Raw genomic sequence first — 26933 nt, 5'->3', positions numbered from 1 at the left:
ACAGCTCCCCGCTTTGAAATGGTCCCCTGGCCATTTGTGGGCTCTAAAACCCGCTTCAGCTCGAAGGCCCGGTTGCTCAGCTGACTCCTCCCTGAGGTTGGGAGCAGCGTGCTAACACTGCTCAGCACTGAGTGACGGGCAAAGGGATGAGGAAAACCCTGTTGGCTTTGTTTTATGGAATCATCAAGGGATGGCTCCCTTAAGAGGAAAACAATTGAACTAAGACACAGGCCAGGAAAGCGAGGCAGCCTTTAGTTCTGGCTGGCTGCGAGAGCACTCTCCACCCTCCTATCCAGACCGTGTTTTGTGAACCGGAGTGGCACTTTCTGGTCTCTGTGCTCCCAATGAGAGCCTTTACCCTCCCCTCTTCACCAGCTAAACTCCCACCTTAGAACTCAATTCAGACTTACTTCTCAGGGATCCCTTTCCCTGAGGTCAAATCTCCCTTTAGCAGGGAAAGTACTGTGTAATGACACCTCTAAAATGTGTAAGTTGGCCGTAGTTTTACACTTGTTCCTGGGATCATCTGATTAATTTCTCACTGTCCCACTAGACTGTCAGCCCTCTGAGACCAGGGACCGTGTCTACTCATTCATGGTTTCCCCAGCAATATGGGGCCTGGTCCAAGCAGACATTTCAGTGAATGATTTGTTCAATGATTAGCTGAATCCTAATCGAAAAGTGGTAGCTTTTATTGTTGTTATTGCAAAATTTTCAGCACAAAGCTGAAACAAGCATAAATGAAAGTACAACAGACATTTTTGTAGAAGAAAAATGTTTAATGTAATCGCTTAAACACACAGTTCAACAAAACCGAGTCAGTTCAGTTCAAATTAACTTCGTATAACAAAGAAATAAGAAGCCTGGAGGGCCACTGTTGGGGTCAAAAGTCCCTGCCCAGAACAGAAGGTCACTGACTTCAAGGAGGCCTTTCTTCCCACCACCTTCAGGAGAAGTGGCCACCTCTGGGCTCCCGACACAGCTTAGGCACCTCCATGCAAGCAGCAGCACGGAGCCCCAGACAAAGCCACCCAAGGGTCAGGGTTCTGCATCCCTACCAAAGTGGGGACTGGCCAAAAAGGGCTGGAACTCAGAACACGGGGACTATGCCAAGGGCAGGGCAGGATGGCAGCCCTGGAGAACCAGCTCAACAGGCTGCTTTGGGTGTGGATGGGCCAAGGTTTTCTAGTCCTGTGGCCCCCCTCCCACACCCCCAGCTTAATTTGCTCATGAACCACAGTGAGGTGGGTCTGGTGACGCTCACAGGGCAGCACTCAGTCTGGAGCATGCTCGGGGCAGGAACAGGGCCCAATGCTTTGCTGATAAGGACCTGTTTGTGTGATCTGCTAGCTGTACAGGCAGGGGGATGGAGAACAGGGCTTCAGCATAGCGGGGGACCTTCCCAGCAAAACAATGTCTGTTTTTTGCTACACTGAGCTTAATTTGAACACAGCCTCTTAAGGGGTAGGAGGCTACTACCGCTTTGTAGGGCAGAGGGAGGGTGCTTCAGAGCTCAGTTGGGGGCATGCTGGGTCCCAGAAACAGACACAGAGGAAGTCATCCAGTGGAGGTTTTCTGCTGCCCTTTTGGGATTTTAGTTTAAGTTCTGGTTAACTTCTTGCTGCAACTTCTGTGCAGGGACATTCTTAGGCTCGATTTTCAGGAGACTGTTGATGTCTGCAAAGCTGGATTTATAGTCCTAATAGAAGAGAGAAGGAAGGGTGTGGGGATGGCACCATGACTGAGGTGAGATTAAGTGGGGTGGGAGCGGGGGAAACAGCTGCTGAGACAGAGAGGCTTTTCAAACCCCAGCATACAGGTCTGACGGGAGCTGCCTAGGCCCCGGATGAAAGGGGATGTAGCAGACACCACCTCACCTTGACCACAATCTGGAAGTGCCACCACAGGCACAGGTGCCTGTAGCTTAGTTGATGAGGATCTTCTTACCTTGAGTGCCTTATAAGCTTGAGCCCGTCTGTAAAATGCCTTCACATTCTTCCCATCCAGCTTGAGGGCTTCTGTGCAGTCCTTCACCGCTTCCTTGTACTGATTCAGGGCCAAATAGCAGAGCGCTCTGACAGGGAAGATCGTTCCGAGGTGTCAGTCACTTCTTAGGGGCCACCCAGAACCGGAGGTAGTTTGAGGAGTGATCTTGATTCACTGAACACCTACTCTGTGCTGCTTACTTTACATGTTCTTCAATCCTCTCACCAACCCAGCCCCTTTCCACAGGTGAAAACGCTGGCTTAGCAGTGAAGCGCCTTGCTCAAGGTTCTACCACTACTGAGGGCAGACGTGGGACTCAACCTGGGTTGTCCTGCCTCCAGACCCTGGCCTCACTGAGCTCTAGCATTTGGTCTACCTCACATTCCCACACTGTGCTCTTTCAAGCAAAGAAAAGGTTTCCTGAAACCTTCCCCCTGAAAGATTAAAAAGTTACCTGCCTTGCCCTAGCTGGTTTGGCTCAATGGATAGAGCGTCAGCCTGCGGACTGAGGGGTCCCAGGTTCGATTCTGGCCAAGGGCACATGCCCAGGTTGCAGGCTCGATCCCCAGTAGGGAGCATGCAGGAGGCAGCCAATCAATGATTCTCTCTCATCATTAATGTTTCTATCTCTCTCGCTCTCCCTTCCTCTCTAAAATCAACAAAATATATTAAAAAAAAAAAAGTTACCTGCCTTCAGAAAAATACTGGGCTTTAATTAATGAAATGTATGCTGATGTATTAGGGGCGAGATATATAGGTGTCTGCAACTTTGAAAAGCATAAAAAATAACATGGATCAGTAGACGGCTAAATAGTGATAAAGCAAATACAACAAAATGTTAATTATGAAGTTAGATGATAGGAATATGGGTGTTCAAGAAAAATCTTTCAACTTCTATTTTGAAAATGTTCAAAATAAAATGTTGGAAAAAAGTCATGCGCATCCATCCAAGCCACTCTGCACCTACGGGGGACAAGTGTGTTTATCTTTCTCACTCAATTCTAGTCCTTTCTCCAAAGACAGTCTCTAAAAACGGATGTCTTGGAGCTCAGTATGGAAGTCCATCCATTCCACCTCATCGTTTTGAACAGGTACAAAGTAGTCACTTAGTTGTATGTACCTATTTTTTTTTCCCCATTACAAAGCAGTCTTGAACATAACATGAGTGAATGAATGGAACCCAAGCTTTGGAGTTACAAAGACCTGGCTTCAGTCACAACTCTACCATGTATGAGTTGTTTAACTTGTGCTTGTTAATTCACCTTTCCAAAACTGTTTTCTCAGATAAAATGGGACCATGACCTAAGCTGAAGAATTGTGAGGAGAAAATGAGTCTCTGGAGGTCCATGCAGGAGTTGGCCAGCTGTAGGGGCCAGGTACCCGAGTGGTGATATCCACTTCGGTGTCAACTGCACTAAGAGAACTGATGTGAGCCCAAGGTGATGCTCACAGGGCATATGCATGAGGGGGCATTGAGATGACGTCCAGGATGTGGTATAATTTCAGTCACAATGGATGGAAAATTCAGTTTTGTAGTTATCAGTCCTCTAAGTTAAATCAATAGATTCAATGTAATCCCCCCAAAAAAACCCAAGACACTCTTGGGAACTTGTCAATTGGTTTAGCTAGAAGAGCAAATCTGGGAAAACAGCCAGGGCTGCTCGGATTGAGAAGGACGAGGAAAAGACCAGCCTACAAGATATTATAAAGCAACAGAAATTAAAACTGTGACATAGACACATGTGCATGAAAATGGGTTACTAGAGGTCTCCAGCAACATGAGGTGAGCAAGGCCAGAGAAAGAGGAGTTAGGAGATGCTGCAGCCCTCTTTTTCAAGTTAGCCTGGCAGAGGGAGGCACCCCTGTTCCAGCCAGGAAAACCACAGGTCCAAAATTGAAGCTTTCAGTTTGAAAGTTCTCTTTTCAATTCCTTAGGCAGTAAACTCTGACCTGAATCAACATGAGGCTAGTCTTTCTTTTTTTGTTGTTTTGTTAATCCTCACCCGAGGATATTTTTCCACTGATCTTTTAGAGAGAGTGGAAGAAAGAGGGAAAGACAGAGAAACACATGGATTGGTTGCTTCCTGCACAAGCCCCGACCAGGGCCTGGGCCAGGGAGATACATGCCCTTGACTGGAATCGAACCTGGGACCCTTTGATCCTCAGGCCGATGCTCTATCCACTGAGTCAAACTGACTAGGGCAAGGCTAGACTTTATGTTTCACTGCAGAAGTGCTAACAACTTCACAAGCTGCCCCCGACCCTAAATGGTATGTGATTCAGTATATGGACCACATTACCTCACTAAAATCTGAAACACAGATTTGGATAAGGAAGGGTGAGCCTATAGTAGATCCAAGATCTTTGAACTATAAAGAGTAACATGTGGTGCAGGTGCAGGGTCTTCTACAGCACCGGGAGTCTCACCCCCAGGTTAGCCTGGACCTGTCTCACTCCCAGGCCAGGCGATAATTACTCCATATCCTGGGTTCTGCCTTGTGCTCTCAGGGCCAAAGTTTCTAATAGGAGGGTTTTGGAGAAGCCAAGGGGTTGGAGCAGGGAAGGGTGAAAGGCTACAAGACTAGTGTTAAGGTTGTGTCTGTGTAGCAAGACATCGTAAATGAAAATCCTGGGGAGGGAGGTTAACAAAGCCCAGGTTCCCCTTTGGCATCCCTCAGTTTCTACCACTTTAAGAGAGTGAATGCCACTAACAATGCATGCCACATGAGTGTGAACGCATGTTCTGAGCTGTAACATACTGACTAAATGCTAGGGAAGGAGAGCCCACCGCAGTCCAAGAGAAGATTATGGAACGGAATATCCAATGTCCTGAAATCCCCCAGGCCAGCAGCTGTGGGGAAGGTACCTGTTGCTGTACGTGGCGGACTCCAGGTTACTATACGAGAGGCTTTCACTGTACTTCTCAATAGCTTTCTTATGGTTTCCCTTCTTTACAAGCTCATTGCCTTCTTCCTTCAGAGCTCTGGCTCTCTCCACATCCCCAGAAGAAGGCACTAGATACAAATTCAGAAGAGGAAAAAAACCATGGAGCAGGTGCCAGACTGAGATCAGTGAAGTCTCTTCGGCATCGTCTAAGTCGTCCACAACCCTCCCCAGAGGTTTCCTATGCTGTTGTAAAGCGTCCCTCCTGAACAATGATTCCCCCAATCAATGGCTTCTGGGAAATTAAACACAGTTTTTCATTCAGAAGAGGTCGAGGACTCCTGATATAAACATACATGCACATGATAACACATGATAAAAAGCACCTTGGGTTCTAGCCTTGGCACTGCCACTCGGCGGCTGGAAGATCTTGTGTGACCTACCTTCTCTGTTGGATCTAAATTTCCTCATCAATACAATGGGGCAACACCTCCTCCACATAGGACTATTGTCAGGAGGAAATCTGAGACTACCCGAGATCGTGCAGAACCCCCTATGAGCTTAAAGCAGGAGAATGATTAAAAAGTTAAGCATCTGGTAAAGAAAGGGTGTAGCTCCCAGGCTTTCAGAAAGAGGAAGAGGAGTGCTATTCCTCATCATTGTTTTGGTCTGAGCCTCACCTAACATCTGCCCCAGCTTCCAGGGAGAAATAGGAGAGAGAAGGTACAATCCATGCTGCTCAGCCTGGCCTCCAGGCCTGAATTAATGGTTCCAGTCCCAACTACTGTATCACCTGCTATTTTAAAAACTATCTTCATAAAATAATATATATGACAAGGGTAACGTTTTAGGAGTAAAACCAATACCCTCACTTTAATTAAGAAACAGAGCATTTATGGGGACTTTTGAAGCCCTACGGGCCCTTCCTCAAGTCAGTCCACCCCTGGAGGAAACCATTATCCCCACTTCTGTGCGTCCTTCCCTTTTTTGTTTTTGGTAGTTTACTATATACAATAATATTTATAAACCATTTGTTGTTTGTTTTTGAATTTTATGAAAAAGAACAAATAATTCTATGTATTCTTCTATAACCTTGTTTCCTTTTTCCCCTTGTTCAAAATTATATTCTTGAGATTGATCTGTGCTGATGCATATACCTATAGTAGCTCATCCATTCTCACTGCTGCAATACAATTGGTTTTCCATTTTCCTACTTATGGAGACCTGTGTTATTTCCAGTTTTGTTTTTTGCTATTACTAACATTCTGCTGTGAACATTCTTGAACATGTCTCCTTGTGCATATGTGCTTGAGTTTCTCTAAAAGTGTAGCCTGTAGGTTGCAATGTACACACAGCTTCAGCTTTCCCCCAGCTCTGCAACACACCACATGCTATAGTCTTCTTACTCCCGCTGTTCACCAGTTACACCGCATGCATTCCTCTCTAACTCTCCCCTGTCTCTGCCAAGAATTCCTGTCCCTTCTCCCTTTCCCACCTGAAGAACTCACCCTTTAAGGCCCGGCTCAACCTGTCACCTCCCACTGCCACCTCCTCTATGAGCCTCTTCCTGACTCCCCCCGCCAAACACACGTCAATTCCGATTTTGAACTCCCCGAATACTAAAGACTCGTAAGCACTTGTTCTTACTCAAATATTTTAAAATGCTGTCTCAGTCTCTCATTAACCTGAGAGCTTCTGAGGGCCACTACTGCCCACCCTGTGTTAGCACAGGGCCTAGAACACATGGCTCAGTGACTCTGAAAGAATGAAACAAATGGTAGGTGCACTGAAGCCATCCAGTTCATTTTCATCCTAGGGAAGAGTGGGGGACAGTTAACAGGCTCCCACAAAACAGACCAAATGCTGCCTATGGCCAGATAGGTTTCCTCCTGGAAGGGGACAACTGCTACCACCCATGCAAGACTCCAGCCCTGACCCCTTCTGCACTGCTGCTCCTCAACACCTAGCTGCTGAGCTGGGATAATTCCTGAGGAGCATTATTAGCGTGTCCAGTGAGCCCCACCTGAAGAATGGCCTCTTCATTTACAGTCAAGATGGACACTCTCCCGTGTAGGGCTACCTGCCTTTGACCTCCCTCCTTTGATTTCTTCTCCCCAGACTCACACAGTGCTCATGTTCCTGGGGAAGCAGAGCCCTCTAGCTGTGCAGGTGGGGCAGATGGCTTAGGGCTGAGCTCACCACAAAATCTCAGCCCTCGGTCACAGTGACTAGTTCAGGGAATGGCCTGTGACCAAACAGGCTGGAATAAACGGAGAAAATGCAAGTTAGAGATCTGGGGGGAAAGAAACTCTCTCAGAAAGAAAGTTTTTCTCTCCCTCTGGGTCATGAGGCATGGGATATGGATGAGACCAGGAACTGTCATAGCTATTTTATTGCGAAGAGGAAAGCCCATCCGAAGACAAACCTGACTACACCAAAGAAGAAAGTTGAGAGAAGTACAGAGAAATGGAATCAGAGCCCGATAATGTAGAGAGCTGCTGGGTGAACCTTGCCTGAACCTGAACTCTGGATTTTTCAATTATATGAGCCAGTAAAATCTGTTATTTTTACCATGGTACATTTTCTGTTCTTGTAACCAAAGCATCCAACATGACACTTCCCAAATGCTGCCCGAAGAGAGACGGGAACCAACGCTGTATACCTATGTGCCAGGCAAGGAGCTCAACATGCCTTATGTCACTTAATCCCTGCGGTGGGAGAGGTTTTCTCACAACCCTCCTTGTAGAGTTGAGACAGCCTCTAAGAGGTTAAGACTTTTTTTTGTTTTAATATTATTTTTATAACCCAGCTTAAACAAGGCCAATTTTTATAGGATTACTCTACAGAAAGTGGCTACAGGGAAACTGCAAAATTGAGCAGGAAGTCACAGCTTACCTCTGCTCTTGGCAGTTGTGGTTTCTTTGGATTTGCCTTTAGGTGTCTCTTTGTGGTATTCTGAATCCCACCTCTTCTGAGCTGAAACAGGCACCAAGGGGATAGAGGGCAGTTTCAGGCGCCACTCCGGCCCAAGTGAGTCCATGAGAGCTCTGGTCATTCTGGAAACAAAGGCAGGATTACAGGGAGGTTTAGGCTGGGTTAGGAAGACGTTCCTCCTCTCCTAAACCCAAAGGAGGTATATGAGAGTCAAAGTTATCATCTTCCCTCGATAACTCTTTATATCCTCCTGACATGCAGCAGGAGAGGAACATGAGTGCCACCCACAAAGTCGTCTCAGTTTAGCCACCATGACGTTCCCTCCCTGCCTGGCCCTCGTTTGGTCAGACCAAAGTGGTGACCTGTTCGTTGCCTATTAAGGGTACTTAAACACTACCTTAACCCAAAAGCACCACACATTCCCCAGGGAAGGAGCATGTTTTATATTTTTTAACAGATCTATTATAAAGTCATGCAAGCACCTGATTTTGGATTTATGCTCAGAGATTTTTAAAAAACTGAAAATCTTATGTCATTCTCAAATTTTAAAATCCTCTGTCTTTCCCATTTCCCTAGGGCCTGAGATCTGGTCCCCTCCTACCTCTCCATCTTTATCAGTTGCCACATTCCCTCTTTTTAAAAAAATATATTTTATTGATTTTTTACAGAGAGGAAGTGAGAGGGATAGAGAGTTAGAAACATCAATGAGAGAGAAACATCGATCAGCTGCCTCCTGCACACTCCCCGCTGGGGATGTGCCCACAACCAAGGCACATGCCCCTGACCGGAATCGAACCTGGGACCCTTCAGTCCGCAGGCCGACGCTCCATCCACTGAGCCAAACCAGTTAGGGCCACATTCCCTCTTTTAAAAAAACCCAAAAAACATTTTTTATTGAGTTCAGAGAGGAAGGGAGTGAGAGAGAAACATAAATGATGAGAGAGAATCATTGACTGGCTGTCTCCTGTACACCCCTACTGGGGATCGACCTGGGCATGTGCCCTTGACGGGAACTGAACCTGGGACCCTTCAGTCCGCAGGCCAAGGCTCTATCCAGAGCCAAACCAGCGAGGGCGCCACATTCTCTTGATCCTTATGTTTAAGCCTCTGCACACGGCTGTCCTCTTCCTGGAACAATCTCTTCCACTTCCCAGTCCCCGTACCCACCTCCTAGGCCAGTTAACTTTCTCAAAATACTGCTCAGTGGCCATGTCCAATTTGTCACCTGTACTATAGCACCTAGCACCTCATTACCTGGCACACATCAAGATTCAGTAAGTATGTGTTCAATGAGTGAATAAAGCCAACTGTATGCCTTTTCTGCTTTTACAACCATATTCCTGTAATACTAGAATGAAAATAACACAATGATATCACTACAAATTCATGGTCTCTGACTAAGCCCCCAAAACTATTTTTATGGTCAGCCCAGCTATTTTAATCCTCTCATCTCTTCCACTCTGCTCTCTAACCCTCCCCCTCCAAATACAAACATACCTGCCCAGGTACCCAACCTTTCCTATGTCTCTCTTGTCACAACAGAAGAGCTGATAAAGCCAATCCCTCCAGCTAAGCTCTGGACCCCATTTCTTCCTGCCACACTCAGCCAGCATCTCCCTCTCCTGTATCTTCATGTTTCTCTCTGGTGACTCCAACTACCAGCATTTAACTCTTTCCTCACTGAATACAACCCCCCTGGACAACCCTCTGCCATTACAGCTACACTCCTCTGCCATCTGATCCCTTTGAAACACTTCTACCAGAATCACCAATGACTTCATTCCTCAACCCTTCGTCTACTTAAGCTCACTGAAACACCTGACACGAGTGACAGCTTCATCCTTCTGGAAATACTCCTTTCCTTGTGACACTAAATGCTTCAAGTTTCCTCCTACCGCTCCAGCTGCTAACCTGTAAGTCCCCGAAATGCTAGAATTTCTCAAAGTTCCAACCTCTTCTTCCTACATACTTGCTGTGTTCTTTTCCCCCACAACCTCAATTCACCTCTACACTGATAACCCTCAAATTTGTATGTCTGGCTGGTATTTTTCTCCTTTGCTCCAAATCTATGTAAACACCCACTGCCTTCTTACCTCTCTAGTCTCATGTCCCCAAATCATCTCCAACTCAACTTGTCAAACCCCTCGTTATCTTCTATTTTTCCCTTCTCACTACCTCAACCACCAAAACTTGGTGAAATACTCCCTAAATGTCCTCTGAATGGTCCCACTGCTCTCTATCCACTGTCTCGACCATCTCTTCTGCATTAGTGCATGCCCCCTTCCCAGTCTGTTCTTCCATGTAATCCTTCCACATGACAACCAGTGAGCTTCTCTCTCAAATCTGCTCGTTTTGCTCCCCTGCTTAAGGCCCTTTCATGATGCCTCACTGTGCTTGGTTAAGTCCAAGCTCCTGAACACCAAGCTCTTTGTGATCTGGCCTCATCATCCATCCATGCAGCACCATGTGAAATGGACTTCTGACGGGTTCTGTAGGACATCACACTCACTCACTCTTGCACAGGCTGCCCTTTCTCCTTGCTGGCCTTTGGCCCCAGAGCTCTACTCATCTCTGCCTCAGCTCACCTCCACTCTGGCTGCACCTGTGCTGTGCCGGAAACCGATCATTGTCTCACTAATAGAAAGATGTGGACAGGAAACCCCGAAGGCTGGTCAACAACCTTAATTGCTCTAATCACTTAGTTGAAACATTGTTAGCTAAAGCAGCCTCCACCTGTTAGTCTTATGTAAATTCTTGCTGATTGGCTATTATTGGAATTTCCTGTCTAAAGGATATGAGTGTATCCCATAACCTTAATAAAAGGGATAGCAAAGCCAGAGCGGGGTGTAGTCCTCCCACTAGAGGTGGGCTCCCGCCTGGCCCCCAATATTCCCAAATTAATACTTTTCTAGTCTCTTTCATTTGTTTGCAGACTTCTCCAGAACCAGAACCCTAAACCTGAACCCTGAACCAGCGGGACGTGAAAGGGGTTCCCACAGTGCTGCCTCATCCCTTATAGTGTGCTTGCCTCCATGAGACCAGAAGCTCTATCAGGGCAGGAAGAGGTATGTCTTGGGCATTAGCCCAGGCCCTAGTGCAAAAGTCTGGCACACAAGTGGCAGAATTTGTTGAATGATAGAAACAAGGAGAAGAGAGAAAACAAGTAAAGCCAGAAATGACACACAAATATATACCATGAAGTCCTAACAAGGGTTTTCTATGAGTGTGGTGTTTGGCTTTCTAGCGGACCATGCAAAGAAGGGCAACATGATCAATCATGCCAGTGAGGACATCCATGAAATGTCAACGGCTGAGGGGCCTTGTGAAGGGGCCATAGTACAATATATTGAACCATATTCACAAGCAATATCCCTATAGCCTTGTGTCTGAGCTGTGTGTGCTTGGGTCTTACTTTCCCCACTCTAGTTAGCTCTTTGAAGCAAGTGGTGTCGTCTGTATCTCTTTTTCCTACGGAACCTGGCACAACATCTTCAACAGAGCTCAACAAATCACTACTATGTGAATGAATTTAAGCACCTCGGCAAAAACAAACAAAACAAAATCCAAATCATCAATCCTGACCCCTTAACACCTACCAAATATGATAGCAAATTCTCCTTCCACGCTTGCCAATAAGGTCATTAGGAATTTCTAAGCCTATCCCAAAGGGATCCTGCCAGAAGATGAGAGTTTCAAGCTAATGACAGAGGGCAGGCAGTTCCAGAGGGAATGCCCAAGGTGACCCAGGCTCACCTGTTGACGCCTTCCAAGGCTGACATCACACTGTCATCAATTTGCAGCACAGTCTTGTAGTCCACGTAGGCCAGGGGATACTTCTCCAGAGCCTCATAGGCCGATGCTCGCCGCAGCAAGGGCTTCATGCTGAAGGGAACCAAGGCCAGTGCTCTAGAGCAGGAGGCAGAAATGTCATCCGGCTGCTAAGTCACCAGGGCTCTCCCAACAGCCCATCCAGGCAGGCTCAGCTACAGTATTCCGTAATATAGGGGGCCATTTCTGGCACAGAGACACTACTAAAAATGTCAAACCTTACAAGAGGGACTTTTCAACTTAGACTAAAGTAGAGAAAGGAAAGAGAGCAGAGTGCATCAATTTCCATAGTTGCATTACCCCCCAAATCAAGAACAAGTACCCTGTACCTTTTATGCTTCTATGTGTTTCCAAAGAATGGTGGCCCAATGGGAATGCCATAGAGGCTTTGGAGTCAGATGGAGTGGTGTTTGAATTCTACCTCTGCCATTAACCATGTGATCCCAGGCAAATCACTTACCACCTCAATTCTCTGCAGTCCCGTTCTAACCTGGCACTAATCAACTTAGCACAGACTCCATGAGCACGCTCACCTCTCTCATCTATCACCAGGGCATGGATCTAAGGCAATGTCACAGGATATCAGATCTAAGAACACATTAAGGTATGCATCCTGGTTTAGTGATGGTGAAAGAGGCAACACCAGACTTGCCTGAAGAAGAAAGAAGTATGAAAAATTGTTTCATGTCCTCTATACCTGGTCATTGATGAATACCATTTCCTCCTTTCTCCTTGCTTCTTTCCCTCTCTTTCTCTCTCTACCTTCCTCCCTCACAAATATCCACCCCAGAAAAAACCTGGGCAAGCCACTAACTAGTCTACAACTCTACCTCAACTCCAGGTCCCAAATCTCACAAAGGCCCACCCTACTCCTTTTAGAGCAGCAGAGCCAAGACTTCAAAGATACAAGACAAGGGCCAGAGAGATCAAGTATTCTCAGTGACCTGGGGACAGTGACACTGCCTAGTATCTATCACAGATGTAACGGGTGGGATCAATCAAAGAAGAAACAGGGCAGATAAACCCAGCTTCCTCTTCTGAGCCCCTCAGGCACCCCAAAGTTTCCCTTGACTGCTTACGAAGTGCAATCTTTGATGCAATCTCTGCAGTTCCCATCCTTCAAGTGGCATGCTGCTCGGTTGGAGTAGAGAACACTTTCTTCTTTATGGTCCAAAGAACCTGCCCAGGTGGAAACAGAAAACATGAGATTAACAATTTGGGAAATGGATGCCTTGGGGCACAGAGTGCATTTCACACTAAGAGCTCTCTGGGCTTTGGTAAAAGGGAGCAGAGATGACTGTAACCTGATCAGGCTTGCTGGTTTGATAGGCTGGCAAGTTCACCATTAGCACTTGGCAGCGAGAACACCAAGCATCTTTTTCAGTCATGCCAGCACTAAACTTGGTACCAGGCAAAAAATGAACATGAAATAGCTAGCTTCTGCCTCAAAGAAATCTATACTGGGTATTTTGTGTGTATTAATTTTATTACAAAAAAAACATGTAAATATACAGATCTTGCAACACAGAAATCCACCCCTGAAAACTATATGTTCATGTTGACCAATGCCACCCCAATGAATTTAATAAATATAGCCATGGTTCCCCCACCCACACCCCAAAAAGAAAACATGTAAATCATACAAAGAAAAATAAAAGGAAAAGATAAAAGACAGAGACTAATTCTACCTGCTCAAATCAGACAGGACTAGGGAGAACTTAATTGGGGAAGGACTCAAGCTCCCCAATGGGGAGGAGATTTATCAGACATTTCTCTAAGGGCAGTCCTCACCTTCAGGAATATCAGAAGCTCGTGTCCTTTATTGTGGCCACAATAATTTTCAGTTTAAAAAATATTTTTTCAACCACCGCATACCCACTAACTAGCATGGGCCGTAGTGAAAAAATAAATAAAAAGGAAACTATTATGTGTTGACCCAGTAATTCCACTCCCAGCTATAAACCCAAAATAATTGAAAACAAGTTCTTTTAAAAACTGTAAAACATGCAGAAAACAGTATAACAAATACTCAGTATCCATCACTAGGCCTAGCATATATTATATTTGTTTCCAACCTTAAAAATTTTTTTATATGGCTAACGCTCCACTCATCCTCATCCTTTCCCCTTTGTTCTGTCCCCAGAACCCCAGATGTCAGCACAATCCTCAAGTTGGTATATAACATTCTCATCCATGTTTGTCTATATTATATATGTAATCACAGGTAAGATATTTTATATCTTTCAAAGCTTTTCCTAAGTGGCACTCTATTGTCTATCCTTCTGCAACTTGCTTTTTTCTCTACGTGCTACCATATTGATGCATATCTTTCACTCAATACCAATAACAATAACATAACTTTTTTCCTTATTTTGCCAGGCCCTGAGTGAGACAGCAATGTACAGAGATAAGTAAAATATATCCTTGCCCTTAAGGAGCAAGTACAAGCACTCAAGACCTGTAATCCATCTCAAGTCCCCAGAACCTGGGTGCTCAGCAGCAGTGGTGTGGTGGGAAGGGCATCAGAACCTGCAATCCAGCCTGTGATACCGTACAAGTCACTGACTCCCTCTGATATGTGCTCACCTATCACATGAAGATATCACTTCACACACTTGCTAGAAGGGTTCACTGTGTGAGGCTGATCCCTGGTTTTCTTTTCAAACAGAAAAATTAGAGAAATCAAGGGATTTGCCCATAGATTATCTAGAAATGGATAAGAACCAAACTCTGGTCCCCTACTAAATCTAGATACCATGCCAGCTCTTCTAGGGACCCAGAATGAAGCCACACAAAAGCACATGCTATTCCAGGCAGGCTAGGGTAGGATGAAAGAAAATGGCAAAAGTATCAATATCTCAGATTATTCAGTGACCTCAAGTGAGGCTGAGAGGAGCCTAAAAAGGAGTGTTCTAGAACAAAAGAAGGGGGCAAGAGTGGTTTGAAACTGCAAAAGTTCAAACAAAAAAAGACTACAATTTGCAAAGGATTTGGGGAGAAGTCTAGCAAAATGATTAAAAACTTGGACTTGGGAATCAGACAGACCCATATTAAAATCCTGCCTATGACATGTCTTCATTGTATAATCCTGGGGCAGGCCAATTTAACTCTTCTGGACTCCTCATCTATAAAGTGTCTTTTTTTTTTTTGAAATGCCAGATGGCAGAATTTTATGATTTTATTAACACAAATACAATGTGCACACGTCTGTCTATTCATTTTCTTCGCTGCGCAGCCTGGCATTGGGATTGGTGACTCTGAGGGCCAGCTGGGCTGCTCTTTCCACAGTGGCTTTGCGGTTCTTTGGGGAGACGCTGTGAGCATTATCCGCACAGTACGATTTGTTGCACATCAGCAGCACTTCAAGCTCCTTGACATTATGGACCAGAAACTTCCGAAAGCCACTGGGCAGCATGTGCTTTGTTTTCTTGTTGCTCCCATAACCAATGCTGGGCATCAAGGTCTGGCCCTTGAACTTTCTGCATACTCTGTTGTCCATTAATGCCTCTGAGTTTCTGCCAGTTCCACTTAATTTTGACATAATTGGTCTGACTGGTGTCGGATTAACTTCTTGATCCTCTTTTTGATGATCTTAGGTTTCACAGGGGGTCTGTGTGGAGGGGCTGTTAACCTCCGTAGGCAGTGCCGAGGAAGACACTTTATGTGTCTTCGTCATAGGTTAGTATAAAGACATAAAGGGATAATGTCTAGAATGTCTAGCACACAGTAAATCACTCAACAAATGCTAGCCAAAAAAATGAGAAAGAGAAAAGGCAAAGGGAAATGGGTACTACAGAAAAGGGATTCCAGTGAGGGCTCCTTGGTGAGGCGCTTGGGAGAAGAGGTTTTGGGCAAAGGGCTGTTGACATGAGCTGGAGTCTGGGAGAACGCGTAAGAATATGTTACTCCTCTGTTAAAAACTCTCTGAATAAAACCCAAACTCCTTACCATGACCTATTGCCATCTTACTTCTCCCTCCACTAACTAGCTCAGTAGGCTTTGGCTCCTGGAACACACACCATGCTTCTTCGCCTAGGTGCCTTTGTACAGGCACACCTCAGAGATATTGTGGGTTCAGCTCCAGACCCCCCCCACAAAGCAAGTAGTAATCTTTTTGTTGGTGGGGGATCTTGTCTTCCACTTTGTCTTCTACGTACCCCTAATCGTTATTGGACAAGTCTTATTTACTAGCTTGAGATCCACCCCTCCCCCCAGAACAAGAATGTATGATCCTTGAGAGAAAGGGCCTTCGCTGCCTTGTTAGACACTCAGTACATACATACAGGTGCTCAACAAGTAAGAATTTAATTGAAGAGTAAATGGTTAAGGAGAAGGAGATTTGAGCTATGTATCTGCAGGGGTTGGAATGAGGCCTGAATAATAGGATGGGAGCCAATAGGACATTTAAAAAGCAGGCAACTCATACCTATCAGGATGGCCAACTATCAAAAGAACAGAAAAGAAGTGCTGGTGAGGATGCTGAGGAGTTGGAACCATTATGCACTGTTGATGGGAATGTAAAATGGTGCAGCAACTATGGAAAACAAAACTACTACTATATGATCCAGCAATCCCACTTCTGGGTATACATCCAAAAGAATTCAAAGCAGCACCTTGGAGATTAAAACAAACAAACAAAAGTGGTATAGCCTTACAATGGAATATTACGCGGCCTTCATAAAAGAAGGAAATCCTGCCACATGCTACAACATGGATTTATAATGTCCTTTTTCAAATATCTAAAGTAGTTAAAATCATAGATACAGACAGTGGAAAGGTATACCAAGGGCTGAGGGAGGGGGAATTAGTGTTCAGTGGGTATTGAGTTTCAGGGCTGCAAGATGAGAAAGTTCTAGCGATCTGTTGCACAACAATGTGAATAATATGATACACTTCACAGTATACTTAAAAAATGACTAAGATGGTAAATTTAATGTTTTTACCATAACCAAAAAGTGATAAAAGAATCTATTCATACGAAAATGTGTTTCTGATCTGTCATTAAGTGAAAAAGAACCAGTAATAAAACCATGTGACTTTTTTTCCCCAAGGCGGAAGGAAGGGCCCAGGAAGTTTCTCGCAGGATGCCCACGCGGGGAGCGGGCGGGAGGGCTGGTGGGCGGTCGGCCTCGGGGAATGGAAGCCCCAGGAAGGCAGGGGCGGAGCGGGCTCTGGGGCGCTGGGGACGGGCCGCCGGGAGAGAGCAGCAGCCCCGGCGGAGAAAGCGGGGGCCGGCGTGTACCTTGCTCCTGCATCACCCGCAGCGCGCGGCTGTAGAGCGTGGCGGCCTCGGAGAACTGGCCGTTGCGGAAGCTCTGGTTGCCGGCGGCGCGCAGCCGCTCCACCGAGTCCGAGAGTTTGGGGGCCATCCTGGGGTCCGGCGGCAAATGGCGGCCGCCTCCGTTCCCGCCGCCGAGTCTTGCGGAACGGCGTCCGGGGGAAGCACCGGCGGCGAGTGCTAGGTCCACGGGGAACCTGGCCGGGAGGGGGCGGGACCGAGCGGGCGGAGGCGCGGCCTGCGCGAACCGGTGGCCCGCGGCGCCGCCCTCTGCGCAGGCGCATGCTCAGTGCGGGGCTAACGTTGCCGAAGCGCGCTCGGCCTCGAGCAGTGCGGGGCCCCTGCAGCTGCTAGAACGCCACGCGTGCAACAGTGCAAGAGGCCGGGTCTCTGCTCACACGCGCTTACATACATGCACGTGGGACCTGACGGGCAATGAACCCAGGAGCACATGAGAGGAAAATACCATGTTATTATTAGTGCTGTAAGGAAAACACGAATGCACCAGAAAGGGGCCAGGTGGAAACTATTTTCGGTAAGGGGGTTCGGGAAGGCATCTCTGAGGGGCTAGTAATGGAGCTGAAACCTGAGAATATTTAGGCAGGCAGAGGGATAGCAAGAGTCAAGGCCCTGAGGCAGGAAAGGAAATGGCACCTGGAGCTTTACGGACTTTGACTCAATAAATGAATGCACTGAGAAGCTGATAAAGATCTTCCGCTGAGGGAAACGAGCTTATCTTCAGCCCCATCTGACTTAATGTCCCACTTACTATTCGGAAAATGTTTAACTGCTTGTTGCTACCTGCACACGGCTGTTTCTCTTGCTTCCTAACCTTTGTGTATGCCAGTGATGGGCAACCTTTTGAGCTTGGTGTGTCAAACTTCGCCAAAAAACTGAGCATAACTCGGGTAGTGTGTCACTTTGAGGAAAAAACTAACTCCAAGACTCTAGTCGCAAATGTTTCATCCTTGGCATGCGGCCGCGTGTCATCAGAAATGGCTACGTGTGTCAGTGTTGACACGCGTGTCATAGGTTCGCCATCACTGTGTCTCCTCTCCTGGATTTTTTCCCCCCAAACAGTTTTTCTTTTGCTTTATCCAACCTATAATCAACTCAAATATCTCCTCTGAAACCCTTTCTTGAATACTCCTCCCCTTTTCCATTATGTCCCTCCTCTGCTCCTATTCCTCCTGAGGTTTATCCCTAATTTAGCACTTAGTACTCTGATTGCCCGCTTACAGTTTTTTTTCAAAGACTTTGAATTCTTTAAAGGTAGGAAGTAAGTCTTTATCTTTGCCTCTCCAAGACCTAATAGAACCTGGCACCCAACATGCACTTAGGAAGTTTGTTGACAAAGACCTGGTCTCTGCCCTCAGGAATCTAGTTATAATTATTTGTTTAAAATTTTTTAAAATATTTTATTATTATTTTTTTACAGAGAGGAAGGAAGAGGGAGAGAGAGTCAGAAACATCTATGAGAGAGAAACATTGATCAGCTGCCTCCTGCATACACCCTACTGGGGATGTGCCCGCAACCAAGGTACATGCCCTTGACTGGAATGGAACCTGGGATCCTTCAGTCCACAGGCCAATGCTCTATCCACTGAGCCAAACCGGTTAGGGCTGTTTAAATTCTTAACCCACACCAGACTGTGAACTGAGGGTTAGGTGCTGTTCCAGCTGAATCCTCAGCCCAGCTGAGGCCCATAAAAGAGGAAAGAATGAACACTTAATGTGGTGGGGAAACCAGATGAGACACACACAGCTGGCTCTCTACTCAACATATCCATTTGCACTTCCGGCGTCTAAATTTTGCCAGAGATTCTCCTGGCCCAGGAAATGATTCAAGATGTCTCTAAACTGTTAACCAAAGGTCATCACTGCCAATTTACCACCAACAGAAGTCCCCCAATTTGAGGGGTGGTAAATTTGGGCAGGGGGGGGGGGGGGCTGAAGGACATCTTCAGTGAAAACTGCTCAATTGTGAAACATCTCAATGGTGAGGTGGGCTGGGCATGAGGCAGCTCTGGTGTTATGGCTCTGGCCAAGTAAATGCAGCACTCACTGGAAACCAAAAGCCAGCCTCAGCGTGGAAGCTGGATTTATATAAAGAAGAGTGGCCACCCTCAGCCACTGATTGGCCCATTTCTATGCAAATAAGGACTCCAAATCCTCACTGTATGATTGGTCCCAATAGCACCATCCTAATTGGTCAGAATGGAGCCACTCTGATTAGTCAATAAAGATACAAATGAGTACAGAGTTGTGCAGCTCCTATTGGTAGAATTTCGATCCCAGGAATTCCTTTATGAGGGTCAGCTCAGCTAGTAGGAACACAGTGCAGTAGGCAGGCAGCTCATGCTTTCCCTGAAGCATGGCAGGAGAGATCCTTGTTTAGCACCAGCTGCTAGGCTCTTTATAAATTTGAGCCCAATTAGCCACCAGGAACCCTTCTTAACAGGCACAGAGTTGACATTACCAACAACAATAATCTCATTCTCTTTTGCCAGCGATTGAGAATGTGATCTGACCAATGAGGTAAGAGGATGTCTGCTGGGTGCTCATGGGACAGTTTTTGTTTTTTCTTGAAAAGAGAGATACAGGACTTCGAGATAGCATTTTTGCTTTTTCTGCTTTGGGTAGTGTTGGGTTAAGGACATAATTCTGAGTTGTTGTTGCCATTTTATTTTTTTGTGTGTGTTTTTTTAACTCCTGGTGGGTGTTTTTATTTATGTATTTATTTATTTTTTCATTGATTTTTTACGGAGGAAGGGAGAGGGATAGAGAGTCAGAAACCTTGATAAGAGAGAAACATCGATCAGCTGCCTCCTGCACACCCCCCACCAGGGATGAGCCCGCAACCATGGTACATGCCCTTGACCCAAATCGAACCTGGGACCCCCCCAGTCCGCAGTCCGATGCTCTATCCACTGAGCCAAACCAGTCAGGGCTATTTATTTATTTTTGTTGTTAATCCTCACCCAAGGATATTTTTCCATTGATTTTTAGAGAGTAGAAGGGAAGGGAAGAGACATAGAGAGAAAACATCCATGTTAAAGAGACACATCCATTGGTTGCCTTCCGCACACATCTGACCCGGGCCAGGGATGGAGCCTGCAACCAAGGTACCAGAATTGAACCCGGGCCCTTCAGTCCACTGAGCCAAACTGGCTAGGGCTGTGGTAGCCATTTTGTCAGCAATAAATGTACAAATAGGAAAGGCCAAGGTATAGGACGAAATTGACATTGTTGAGCCACTGAATCAACCTGGAATTAATAAACAACAAATGCCACCGTTCCTGAAGTTACCATTTTGATGACTGGTGTTGTGTTTTGGTTTCTTTTTAAGTTGCTTGCAGCTAGGTATATTCTAAATGGTATACTACACAAATACACTTGTGGCAAATCGTTTTTTTCGAAAATGGACAAAACAGTATTTCCACTCCTCCTTGCCCTTCCAAAACCTTGCAACTCCCCCATCAAGAGAGAGAGAATCTGTGTCTGCTCTCCTTGAAACTGGGTGGGCCTTTGGGGCCCCATCAACAGTGGAAAAGACATTCTGTACCTTCCAAAGCTAATGTCTACCTTCTGGGAAAATCCTGGGAAGGGGACAGAGGAGGGATATTTGATATTATGTGTTGATAAATTGACTTTATTTTTAAACATGTTTATTGAGTACCCATTCATCTAGACCCGTGGTCGGCAAACTGCGGCTCGCGAGCCACATGCGGCTCTTTGGCCCCTTGCGTGTGGCTCTTCCACAAAATACCACGGCCTGGGCGAGTCTATTTTGAAGAAGCGGCGTTAGAAGAAGTTTAAGTTTAAAAAATTTGGCTCTCAAAAAGAAATTTCAATCGTTGTACTGTTGATATTTGGCTCTGTTGACTATGAGTTTGCCGACCACTGCTCTAGAGGGATGAGTATGTAGGCACAATGGAAGGTTAAATCTTTCAAGGAGGAAAAAACCCAGTGGGCAGCAGGGTCTGAACGTAAGGTAAAAAGCCAAGTAGTACAGGAAAAGTGCGAGAGGATTTCGGAGGACCGAAAATTGGCTTCTTACAGGAGGGACCTGTGAAGGCTTCCTGAACTCTGTGGGAACTCTCCTTGATCTTCACTTCCTCAGGGCTCCCACTGCCGTTTGTACAGATTTCTAACAGCAAAGTGACAAAAAAACGTGCATTCTGTCGAGTCGGGACAGTCTTGGGTTAAAATCTTTGCTCTCACTAGCTTCCTAACCTATAAACTGGGGATAATAATTCTTACTTCATAGTATTGTTTTAAGGATCAAGTGACAATCTAGGATTATAGAAGGTCCTCCGTAAATGTTTTCCTCCTGTGTCAGGGCAATGGCTCCATTATCCCGTTTTTAGAATATGGGGTGCCATATCTGGGTAGCCCTCACAGTTGTTTGCTCAGGTGTTAAGTTTCACAGATGGCATAGGGGAAAAACAGGACAATTCACAACAATGAAAGGTTGCTCTGGGTAAGTTGCTCCTGTAACTATCCCCCTGGTAAATTGGGTGGCATCTGCCTTTCTCCTAACACTCATTGATGGTGGTGGCAACTGAAGATGTACCAATGGCAATAGTTTAAACTGGAGCTCAGAGAGGAGAGGACGCTTTCTGACTCTCATGTTCAATTAGCGGGTACATATCAGTGGTTGTCAGTTTGGTGGTTGCAGGCTCTAGAGCAGTGATGGCGAACCTATGACACGCGTGTCAGCACTGACACGCGTAGCCATTTCTGATGACACGTGGCCGCTCAGGCGGCCGCATGCCGAGGATGAAACATTTGCGAAATAATGTTTTTTCCTCAAAGTGACACACTACCCGAGTTATGCTCAGTTTGACACACCAAGCTCAAAAGGTTGCCCATCACTGCTCTAGAGTCAGACTTTAAATCCCTAAACCTACATTATTAGCTCTGCGCTCTTCATCTCTGTGCCTTAGGAGAGGAATATTAGCATACTTACCTTATAGAGTTGATGGGAGTATTAAATGAGTTAATATTAGTAAAGCACCGAGAAGGCAGTAAGCACTGCGTTAAATACATAAAACCGAGGATAACGTTACAGGCTTGATATAATGATTGAAGGAGATAACATGCGAAAGCGAGTACCTAGCAAGAGCTTAATAAACATCAGCTACTTTTATGTCTGCAAAGTGACTCAAAGGTGAGGCAGTTGAAAGGGGGGTAGGGCAATTTGCAGGCTGGGGCTCCGTGGCATGCAATGACTGGGTATGCAGGGTGCAGCCTCCACCTGCAAGAATGCAACCGGGTAAGAAAGCGAGAAAACCACCGGTACCTCCAGGAGTCCCGGGAGCAGCGCTTCCCAGGAAACTTGGGCTCGTTAAGAATCCGCAGTTCTCATCAAGCCGGCGCTTCGCGGGAAGTCTCGGCTTCTCCGTCTGAGAAACGAGGGGTCGGGATTGAGGCAGAGATGGGTTCCGGGCCTGGGGACCCACTGTCTTGGGCACACAGCGTGGCAACGAGACAACATCTTTGAGTCCCGAGCCGGGCTTAGGGCGCTCGGAAGGAGAGCCTTCTCCCGTTCTGGGTCCGCGCCCCTGCGCACCACGTGACGCAGGCCGTCCTCACGGCCCCGCCCAGCGCCCCGCGCCTCGCACCGCTTCCGGTGTGGGCGGAAAGCGGAAGTGTGGGAGGGTCTGCGGGGCGGGCTCTGGGAGGTCCTGGGAGAGGATGGAGCAGTGAGTGGGTCTGGGCGGCTGCTGGCAGCGCCATGGAGACGGTGCAGCTGAGGAACCCGCCGCGCCGGTGAGGGGCCCCTGGCTGGGAGGAAGGGGGTGGGGGAGGGAAAGGCGGGAGCTGGCGGAGGAGAGACACCCGTGTGCGAGCCCCCCCACCCCCCGGGGGGACAGGGACCTGCGGGGCGTGGCGACCCGGCTGATGGGGCACCTGCTGAATGGGGGACCTCTGGCGGAGCGGGGTACCGAGGGCAGCACGCGAGGAGGGCATGAACGTGGGGCCGGTTAGGGAGAGCACTTGCTGTGGGAGACATTCTGGGGCGATGCTGAAGGGAGCAACTGCTGAGGAACCTGGAGGCAAGTTAGGGAGAGCACCTGCTGAGGGGGGTGGAGGAGGTGTTGTAGGGGGAAGGCTAGCCTAGAAGGGACTCTCTGAGATATGGGGAGTGCTGAAGTAAGGTGAGATCGTATGAGGGGTCCGTCCGAGGGTGGATCCGGACAAGCAGAGAGGAAGGCTGGGTGGACTCTGTAAGGGAGGGGGGTCCCACCCGAGAGGTGCAGTGCGGGAGGGTCTGATGAGGGGAAAGCTTTGCTCCTGAGGCCGAAGGTGGACTGTGAAGGGAAGCCAGGGAAGGCTGCGAGGAGGGTAGCATTTAGGAAAGGTGGTCTTGGTAGTGTCCTTACTCTGTCATGGTGATGGCATCTTTCATTCCTGATATCCAGTGTTTTATTCGCCTCGCATCCTCCACAGCCCTTCAAAAACCCAATGTTGGGAGGTAGCTAAGGAAATAGAATATTCTCAAGATGGGCAAATTGAGGCCTAGAAGGTTTGAGACACAGTCCTGTGAGTTTCCTTCTTTGCTCTAGGTCTGGGTCACTGTGCCCTTCTCAGGCCTCTATTGTTTTTGTGAGTATCAGCTCCAGATCCTACAGCTACCTGGAATTGTTTTAAGTCAAGATCAGGAAGGTGGCTGAGCCTAGAAAGTCTGAACTCCTGGGTGGGTTGCAGTTGTGTCATTGATTTGCTCTGCGGACACCGGGGTCTGATGTCAGTCACCCGGCCACATCTGGAGAAGAGTAGACAGTAGAGATTGAGGCAGTCACGCTTCTCTGAGGTGCAGCAGAGTGAGCTGCTGTTTCAGAGACCTCTGACTTCCTGCAGCAGAATGAGCACTAAAGTAGGAAGTGTTCAGTGCGTGGGAGTGTGAGGCAATGGAGAGGAGAAGGGAAGGGATTGGCAGCCTGGGCTGCACACTTAGGGTTTGTTTTTGAAGTGCCCAAACACTGCAGGAGGCAAAGAGCTGGTTGGGATAGACTCATAATTCACCCTGCTGTGAGGTGCTGAGACCGAGATAATAATGATTATTACACTCATAGAGCACTTACTGAATGCCAGACCCTGTTTTTTGGTGCTTGCTTTGTCTCTTGTTGAACCATATGGAATTGCTGATATTTGACCGCTTTTGATCTATAAAAATGGTTATTTTATATTGTTCAACTTATTATTGACCCATTTGGTCCTCACAACAATGCCATGTGGTGGCTATTTCTGTATCTGTTTTACAGGTGATAAAACTGAGGCACCGAGACGTTAGTGATATGTTGGAGGTCCCACAGTTAGTACGGGGCAGAGCTGGAATTTTAATCCAGGCAGTGTGGTCCAAAGTCCATGCTCTTAACTGCCTCACTCTCATGCCCCTCTGGAAGTACCCCTATTTCACAGGGCCTTATGTATATCAGCAAGATCTGCAATAGCACCCTAGTGGTTCCGTTATAAATGTACACTGGTTATATTTTTTTCTGAAACATGTTCATTTTTTTCTCCAAGGCTTCGGTTTAATTGAAAGATGTTTAGGCATCTGAGTTTTGTTTCTACCTTTGCCTTATGCTGTGTAATCTTGGGCAAAAGAGTAAGCCTTTTTGTTTTTTGTTTTTGTTTTTGTTTTTATATATATTTTATTGATTTCTTACAGAGAGGAAGAGAGAGGGCTAGAGAGTTAGAAACATCAATGAGAGAGAAACATCAATCAGCTGCCTCTTGCACACCCCCACTGGGGATGTGCCCGCAACCAAGGTACATGCCCTTGACCGGAATCGAACCTGGGACCCTTGAGTCCGCAGGCCGACGCTCTATCCACTGAGCCAAACCGGTTTCGGCCCTTTTTGTTTTTTGACACTTAATTCCTGCGCCTTTTGGATTAAAAAAAAAAATGTATTAAATGTGCAAGAGAAGAGCATTGAAGGGCTGAATTTTCAAATGACTGGTGCTTTCCTGCTCTCATAACTAGTGAACTGCCTACTTTGTAGCAGATTAACTTTATCATCATTTGTACTAGTTTGTTAGGGCTGCCGTGTTAGTTTCACAGACTGGGTGACTTAGACAACAGAAATTCATTTTCTCATCGTTTTGGAGGCTAGAAGTCTAAGATAAAGGCATCCGTAGGGTTGTTCCTTTTGAGGCCTGTCTCCTTGGTTTGTAGATGGCTGTCTCCTTTCTATGTCTTCATATCGTCTTCCCTTTGTACCCATCTGTGTCCTCATCTACACTCTTAAGGACACTAGTCATGTTGTATTAGGGCCCACCCAGATGACCTGATTTTACACTAATGACCTCTTTAAAGGCCCTGTCTCCAAATACAGTCACCTTTGGAGGTACTTCAACATATGAATTTGAGGGGTCAGGGAACACATTACTTTTATTATCATTAAAAACTTCATCAATTTATCTTATTTATTTGTTGTAACCCATCCACATTGAATACTGTGGAAAGAGGCATGGATATATATTAATAAAATGAACCTAAGTTCGGACAAAGTTCTAAGTTGGGAGAAAGAAGTTTGAGATTTAGCCAAACCTGTTAGTAACTACTTCAAACACCCTTATTTGGGTTGGAAAGGTACAGGTGTCTTTTCGGAGGTTCAGACTGTATGTGTTTCCAGCAATCCCAATGTAGGAAATACTCTTGTGCTCGTGAGTTGGACATTTGTGTGTGACTGAGTGATAGGTTGAAGTTGATGGTTATGTAGAAGGTTGATAGATAAAGTGAGCTGCCATTAGATAATAGTGTGGCGGAAGGTGTAGAGTGCATTTCTGGGATGCTGGCCATGCACGTGGCCATCTGACTTAGGAGAAGAGCATCTGCTGGTATTTGGTCCATGGAGGCTGTGTTGGCCACACCTGTTCGTTTCTGAGTAAGCTGTGAAACTACCTAGGACCTGGGCAAGTCCCAGCTGAGAGAGCTGAATCATCCGAGTTGGGCTGTTATGGTCATAGTACTTCTTCCATGAAGATTCATGGTATAAAATATCATTAAGTCACTTATCAAAAGATTTTTTATAGAAATCCCATTTGTTAATAATCCAGTAATACTTCTTGGGGTGAAATTCTGTATGGGTGTTTTTGCTGTTGTAAATCCTCACTGGAGGATATTTTTTCATTGATGAGAGAGTGGAAGGGAGGGGGAGCCGGGAAGCGGGGGAGGGAGAGAGCGGGAGAGAGAGAGAGAGAGAAAGAGAGAGAGACAGCCTGATGTGATGTGAGACATTGATTTGTTAGGGCTGGGGATCGAACCTGCAACACTTCAGTGTGTGGGCCAATGCTGTAACCACTGAACAGCACTAGCCAGGGCGTGAAATTCTATTTTATTTTGAAAACACACGAAGACTTCTGATAAAGGTTTATGATTCCCATCATTACATTTGTTAATCCATTTAGCAAATGTTTATTGACCACCTCCGGGTTATCCGGCACCAGTGATATAAAGAACCCTTACGCCGGAACAAAAAACAAACGAAAGAGCACTTAGATTGTTTTTAACAAGTATCTGAGCGGTCATATAAAGTTTGTCTTGTCAGAGTACTATCAGAGGCTTGCAGCTGTCTCTCTCACGGCCGCAGCAGTTTCCTTTGTTATGCCGCGGTCTCCCTGTAGTTGAAATAGTGAGTTTAGTTTTTTGTTAACCACAAAGTCAACTTTCCAAGGAACACATTTGATCTTCCTTTATATAAGTTGTTTATAAAACTTTAATTACACTTGAGGAATGAGGTATTGTCCATTGTTTATATAGTTACAAAAAAAGTCCCCTGATTTATGAGATGTCATTCTGAGTTCATAGAATTTCATTTCTGTCCTGGCCAGTGTGACTCAGTTGCTTGAGCCTTGTCCCATGCACTGAAGGACCTCGGGTTCGATTCCCAGTCAGGGCACATACACGGGTTGCGGGTTCCATCTCCAGTTGAGGTGCATACAGGAGGCCGATCGATGTTTCTCACATCGATGTTTTTCTTTCAAATCAATAAGAAACATATTTTAAAAAAGA

General features: G+C 46.3%; 2 protein-coding genes across 2 annotated transcripts in view; one reads left to right on the top strand and one right to left on the bottom strand.

Annotated features, from left to right (window-relative positions):
* Positions 1-764: 764 nt before the first annotated feature.
* On the bottom strand, positions 765-17155 carry TOMM34 (translocase of outer mitochondrial membrane 34). Its single transcript, XM_008158735.3, has 7 exons — positions 16874-17155; positions 12711-12810; positions 11557-11709; positions 7765-7925; positions 4853-5000; positions 1948-2074; positions 765-1699 (listed from the first exon to the last, which is right to left on the bottom strand). The coding sequence occupies exons 1-7, from the start codon at positions 16998-17000 to the stop codon at positions 1595-1597; spliced, it is 921 nt and encodes a 306-aa protein (XP_008156957.1). The 5' UTR covers positions 17001-17155; the 3' UTR covers positions 765-1594.
* A 5452-nt stretch (positions 17156-22607) lies between these two features.
* Positions 22608-26933, top strand: part of STK4 (serine/threonine kinase 4) — a 96150-nt gene continuing 91824 nt past the window's right edge. Inside the window, exon 1 of the mRNA XM_054723781.1 lies at positions 22608-22684. Coding sequence (XP_054579756.1) covers positions 22650-22684 — 35 coding nt within the window. The 5' untranslated portion in view covers positions 22608-22649. The remainder of the gene's footprint in view (positions 22685-26933) is intronic.

This window comes from Eptesicus fuscus, chromosome 12, assembly GCF_027574615.1.
Source record: "Eptesicus fuscus isolate TK198812 chromosome 12, DD_ASM_mEF_20220401, whole genome shotgun sequence".
NCBI classification, from domain to species: Eukaryota; Metazoa; Chordata; class Mammalia; order Chiroptera; family Vespertilionidae; genus Eptesicus; species Eptesicus fuscus.
This window is presented reverse-complemented; position numbering and strand designations above follow the sequence as displayed.

Coding starts and splice junctions, on each gene's coding strand:
- TOMM34 (XM_008158735.3), bottom strand. CDS start 17,000: ATGGCCCCCAAACTCTCGGACTCGGTGGAGCGGCTGCGCGCCGCCGGC. Junction 12,811..16,873: donor GCGGGTGATGCAGGAGCAAG/GTACACGCCGGC, acceptor CCACCTGGGCAG/GTTCTTTGGACCATAAAGAA. Junction 11,710..12,710: donor TGCATCAAAGATTGCACTTC/GTAAGCAGTCAA, acceptor CTCCTGCTCTAG/AGCACTGGCCTTGGTTCCCT.